Source organism: Elephantulus edwardii, unplaced genomic scaffold, assembly GCF_000299155.1.
Source record: "Elephantulus edwardii isolate Elephantulus edwardi_28Jun2011 unplaced genomic scaffold, EleEdw1.0 scaffold00287, whole genome shotgun sequence".
NCBI classification, from domain to species: Eukaryota; Metazoa; Chordata; class Mammalia; order Macroscelidea; family Macroscelididae; genus Elephantulus; species Elephantulus edwardii.
Window position 1 is genome coordinate 1951670 of NW_006400037.1, and position 6394 is coordinate 1958063.

General features: G+C 40.9%; 1 protein-coding gene across 1 annotated transcript in view; it reads left to right on the forward strand.

Moving 5' to 3' along the window:
- Positions 1-5998, forward strand: part of MRPL15 (mitochondrial ribosomal protein L15) — a 23112-nt gene extending 17114 nt beyond the window's left edge. Inside the window, exon 5 of the mRNA XM_006900533.1 lies at positions 5655-5998. Coding sequence (XP_006900595.1) covers positions 5655-5992 — 338 coding nt within the window. The 3' untranslated portion in view covers positions 5993-5998. The remainder of the gene's footprint in view (positions 1-5654) is intronic.
- Positions 5999-6394: the final 396 nt, after the last annotated feature.

Genomic DNA, 6394 nt, shown 5'->3' on the forward strand with positions numbered 1-6394 from the left:
CTGTGTTTCATTGATTATGCAAAGACGTTTGACTGTGTGGATCATAACAAACTGTGGCTGACTCTGAGAAGAATGGGAATCCCAGAACATTTAATCATGCTAATGCGAAACATATACTTGGACCAAGAAGCAGTTGTCAGTACAGAGCAGGGTAACACTGCATGGTTCAAAATTGTGAAGGGTTTACGCCAGGGATGTGTCCTGTTTCCATACCATTTTAACCTGTATGCAGAGCAGATTATCCGGGAGGCTGGGCTGTATGAGGAGAATTGTGGCATCAGGATTTCTGGAAGATCTTTTTCCTTATAGCTAACACATAATACAGGGTTGGTTCTTGTTCACAGATGGGTTAGGAGATACCGTAAGCGGGCCTCTTGGGTAGCCTCATCAGCATGTGGTTTGTTCGCTGTGGTAGCCCTGAAACCTCAGTTTAAAAACAATAAAACACGTCTATTCCTGGCCTTAGCATTCTGTAAAAATTTGTATTCAAATAATTTACTTGGTTCTAATTTGGCTTCCTAAATTACTAAAAAAAAGAATGTAATTTCCCCCCCCCCCTTTTTCTACTTGAATGATATTAAGAGTAGAAGAAATAATGAATTCTCTTTTGTGAGCTCTGTGGAAGAAATGTTGTTAAATCCAATTTTCTATTTTTTTTTAATACTGATTTACAAAGTTCAAATACATTGTTTTTCACATAGGAACCTTTCCATTTCCTTCATCCCCCCCCATCGAATTGTGCAACCCTCTGATTAACATTCCCCCACCCCCCCCATCCTCATCCCTCTGCTTCCTCCCCTCCTCCCCTTGGATCCTCATACTCATTCTACCATAATGGTTTTATACAGTATTTGTCCTTGAGGGAGTGGCTTAGTTCACTCAGCATAATGTTCTGTAGTCCATCCCAAGTTAGATAGTAATATACAAAATCATTGCTTCTGTGTGATGTGTAATATTTCATTGTATGATTGTATCACAACTTCTCAATCCATTTGTTTATGGTTGGACATCTGGGCTGTTGCCATATTCTTGCGGTGGTGAATAATGCTTCTATGGCCAACAGACACATGAAGAAGTGCTGGTAATAAGAGAGATTCAAATAAAAACCACAGTGAGATACCATCTCACCCCAGTAGCAGTGGTAAACTTTAATAGGACCGCAAGTAATAAATATTAGAGAGAATGTGGCAGGATAGGGAAGGGTTATGCATTGTTTGTGGCTGTTTGGCACTTCCTCAGAAAGCTGAACATTGACATTCCATATAACCTGGTTTTCCACTGCTTGGAATATATCCTGAGAAAATGAGAACTGAGGCACACTTGGAGACTTATACACCAGTGTTCATAGTAGTGTAATTTTGCCTGCTGCAGAGTGTCAAGGACTGCAGCCTACAATATGGATTGAAGCTCAATGTCAAGAAGACAAAGATTCTCACCACTGGACCAATTGGCAGCATCAGGATGGATGGTGAAGAGATTGAGATTGTACACAGCTTTAGTTTGCTTGGCTCCATAGTCAACAGTCTTGGCACCAGCAGCCAGGAAATTAAAAGGTGCATTGCAATGGAAAAGTCTGCTGTGAGGGACCTCCCTCTCCAAAGTGCTGAATAGCAATGGTGTCTCTTTAGAGACTAAGATGCGTCTGATACAGGCCATGGTCTTCGCGATCAACTGTTATGCATCAGAGAGTTGGACAATGACCAAGGAGGATAGAATGAGAATTGATGCCTTTGAGCTGTGGTGCTGGAGAAGAGTATTGAGGGTACCATGGACTGCTAGGAAAACAAACAGATTTGTCCTGGAAAGGGTTAAACCGGGTGACTCCTTGGAGGCAAGGATTCTGAGGCTCCGTCTAACATACTTTGGACATGTTGTGAGGAGAGACCGGTCCTTGGAGAGGGTCATCATGCTTGGGAGGGTGGAGGGACAGCACAGGAGAGGAAGGCCCTCTATGAGGTGGATTGATTCAGTGATTGGGATAATTGGGATGGGAGTGTCGGAGACAGTGCGATTGGCACAGGACAGAGCGGAGTTTAGGGCTGTTGTACATAGGTTCGCTATGAGTCGCAGGCGACTCGATGGCACATAACAACAACATTATTATTTTTGTCATTCATGTGTATGAATCTAATTTTTAGCACTTAAATGTTTTCTTTTGATGAGAAGATTGTTATTATAGTGTATAATCTCTTATTTACCCTCTACTGTAACAGTCATAAAAAACATGTTCCTCCCTTGTCAGAACATTGAATGACTGTAGCTGGTGTGTTTTAGGTGTTAAAAGAATTTGGGTGAGCATTGGCTCGGGACCAGGGCGGGAGGTGGCATGTGGTTGGTGACTATGGACTGATAATGCTCACCAACTCTTATAGTTACTTGGTGGTGTTAGTGGAACTAGGACTGTCTTTGTATGAGGTGATTCTGGTGTATTGTAGCTCCTATATCCACTTACTGTCTGTAACAGTTGCTGTCACTCATGGCTACCAGCTTGAGAGCTTAGACCTGTGCTCTGTAGGGTTTTTAATTGTTGAGTTTTCTTAGGGAAGTAAGTGACCAGGCTTTTCTTTTGAGGTGCATTTGAACCTCTGTCCTGTCATCTGGCATCCTTCAGGGACTTCAGACTTGGCTTCATTTATTTTATCAGGAAAGGGTATGCCATCTAAAATGTTTCAGAAGCTTTTTTGTAAACCTATTCAAAAGATACTTTCTTTCTCTTCATTTTTCTGCAAATCTTTTTTAATGTCTGGCTTAATAGAAGACAGTAGGATTGTCAAAGCTGTTTTTGCAACCTGTTTTTTGGCATTCAGGCTCTTTTAAGTTGTGGGAGGGGACCACAAAAAGTTAGTGGCCCATCTTCTCTGGAAGATTCTGCAGGCCTTGTAACTCTCCAAGTCCCTCTAGCGATGTATGAATATGAGCCTTGATATTGATGGAGTCCTTAGGAAGGCTGTTGCTGAGTTCTGTAAGAAGACAGCTCTTTTGACCAGTGAACTTGAGAGTTGCAAGTGTCAGCTCCAGGAGAAAACAGTATCCAAGGGCTGTGTAGATCCGTGAAAGTCTAGGACCTCTGTGTCAACACAGAATTTACAGCCTAACTCTACGTGCATATATAACTGAGTGCTTGGCTTCTGACGATCAATGATGTTTCTCAGCCGAAGGTAATTTAGCCTGCCGCTTATATACCTTGTCATGATGGTCTAGCACCTTTTGCAGATCCTGCTGACATCACTAATGAAGCCTTCATAGCATACTACTTTCTCATCCAAGGCCTCTACATCTCACAGTTTAGGGCTCCTTAGGGTCTCAGGAAATAAGAACAGCAAGTTGGAAAGAACTCTCAATCTATCAAGTATCTGTTTAGTTTTAGATGTTACTGTTACATGTTATCGAGTCACCTGCAACTCATAATGCCTCTTTATGCAACAGCTCTGAACCATGCCCAATCCTGAGCCAGTCCTACAAACTCCGACACACCTAATCACATTGCCCCAGTTACCATGTCAATCCTTCTCATCCAGGATATTCCTCTTCTTTGCTGTCCTGCAACCCTTCCAGGAATGATGTCCTTCACCAAGGACTTGTCCATTCTGGACACATACTCAGATAAGTGAGATGGAATTTTAAAATCCTAGCCTCCAAGGAGAAACTTGGAGAAACTCACCCTCTCCAAGACAGACCTATTTGTTTTCTTGGCAGTCCATGGTATGTTCAAGACTTCCTGCACCACAACTCAAAGGCATTGATTCTTCTTTGGTCATTCTTAGTCATTGTCCAGCTCTCTAATGTATAGCAAGTAGTTTAATTTAAATATATGAAAGAAATCCATTCTCACATAGACATGCACTTGGCAAAGAAATCACCTACTTATTACAGAGGTGTTTTGGTCAGCTTCACTAGTGGTATATCCACCAGACCAGGGAACTCACTGTAAACAGCAGGATCTCCTAATGATATAGAGTCTAGTCAAAAGATATTTCTTGATGAGTTAACATAAAGTCAGATAATAAATACATATTTACATTCTGTAATAGGTGAGGTATATATAGGATTGTTCATGCAAGCATTGGCTTTAGGTGGCCCTGCTTTTGTAATCCTGGGTCTTGACTCTTACTTAATATACCCTGGTTAGTTCTCATTTCTGTTCATGGCCTGTCTAGAGTATCCTTCCCTTTCTCATTGCTAATACTCATTTGCTCTGGGATTTTTTCAGTGTTCTTTCAATTTACAGTGTGTGGGTAGTTGTTGTTTAGCTTTATTTCCTATTTCTTTGCCTAGTGTTAGGAAGATTCATTTTAAAAATTCTGAAATTTGCTTCTGCCTAACCTTTTAAACAAGGTCAGGCTCATGCTAGGGTTTAAATCTTCTGGTTATTTGGCTTGCATTCTGGAGACCTTAGTCAGTTTTATGATTTTTCTATTAATGGTGTGGCCTCTGGGCTTCATGGAGATTCATGTTGTTCTAAACCCACCTTAACCTGAATATCATGAAAATGCTTTGTTTTGTGTTTTTAAACATTGAGTATAAGGTTATAAATCCACTAGTTGTAGGTAGGGGCCTACTGTGGCTAAATGGTAAGAAGTTACATGGCCTGCTCAAGGCAGGTGATTCACATCCACCAGTTGCTTCACGGGTGGCAGGGGGAGGGGGGAAGATGGTGTATTCCTAATTCATTCTATTAAGATTAATAGCAGACTAGTTAGAAGACGTGTTGAGTCAGCATTGTCCCAAAAGCTTGCTTTACTGTATAACTCCATGATTTCTGACATCATCAGCCTCTTCTTGGCTCAGTTCCTTTGCTCCTCTATGTCCTAGGTTCTGTGGTTCACTGGTAGGTCTCCCAGAGACTGAGCCCCTTCAGGGGAATGACTCATGTGACTCTAAGCATTCAGGCTGGTTTTGCAGAGACTGGTGAACATTGCAGACTATCAGCTAAAGGCAGGCATCCCAAAAAAGAGAATCAGCATGAAGGTACTACTAACTTATATAAACTTCTAGTATGCAGTCCCTAAGGCGCATGGTTTGAATCCACCAGATGCTCCACTGGAGAAGAAGGGGCAGTCTCCTCCTGTGCCAGTTGGATCCGACTTGACGGTACAGAACAAGAAAAAAAAAAGCCTCTAGTAGTGTGGGGCTTGTATCCCATTCTAATCCTTTCTCCTTTCTAATACAGTAAACACTTTAGCACAAAGTCGATAGGAAATCATTGGCTGCGAGAGACATTTTGAATGATAAACCTTAGACACCCAGAGAATGGACAGTATCTTCCTGTGCTAAGATTCACGGCCTCTGAAAACCTGCTAGAGGGTGAGCAATGAATTGGTTCCAACTTGATGGCACATAACAACAACAGTCATTGGTAACGCAGGAGTGATTATGCTTTTCACAGCATACACTGTAGAAAATGAAGCCTTTTAAAATTCAGTTACTTAAGACAAGTCTATTTAATGTGCAACGATGAATGAATGAAAATATTTTCAGTAAACTTTAGTTAAAATCACATTTAAAAGAAAAATCATTTTTAAAAGACAAGTCTAAGAAAAAGATTTCTTGGATTAGAATTTTAATCTTGATAATTTTAAAAGGAATACATAAAATCCAACATAGTCTTTATATACATAGTCAATATTGTATCTCTTTGTTTGCGTTTTCCGTAGAAATTTTGTGCAAGCCTGTCCCATTCTTTCTGCGTGGAAAACCTATTCCGAAGAGAATGCTTCCTCCTGAAACTCTGGTTCCATATTACACTGATGCAAGGAATCGTGGTTACCTGGCGGATCCTGCCAGATTTCCTGAAGCAAGACTTGCACTCGCCAAGAAGTATGGTTACATCTTACCTGATATCACAAAAGATGAACTCTTCAAAATGCTCAGTGCTCGCAAGGACCCACGACAGATCTTCTTTGGTCTTGCTCCTGGCTGGGTGGTGAATATGCCTGATAGGAAAATTCTGAAACCCACAGATGAGAATCTCATTAAGTATTACAGCTCCTGAGCCCCCAGCTGAACATGGTGGGCCGGGCTGGGCACTTCGGCATTTCTCCTGGGCTTCTCTGATGTTGAATTCTCTAGATCTTAATGTTGGTTTTCAGTGAAATCGTGTTTCCTGTTTATTTTCTCTAAGATTAAAATAAATGTTAAATAAGAAAAAAAAGATATCCTCGTGAGTTCTATCTTTAAAAAAAGTTTTCGTTATGATTGAATTTACAAGTTGTTGGTTTTTTTTTTTTTTCAATTAATTTTAATGAATGGTTACAGAGATTTTGGATTTCCACTCATTCATTGTTGCATTTTTATCCCTGCCCACCCCTCACCCCCAATTTGCTTTTCTCTTTGAAAAGTAAAAGAAACATTCTTTCATTGGTATATACTCTCCTCCCCCAGGACCCCCCTACAT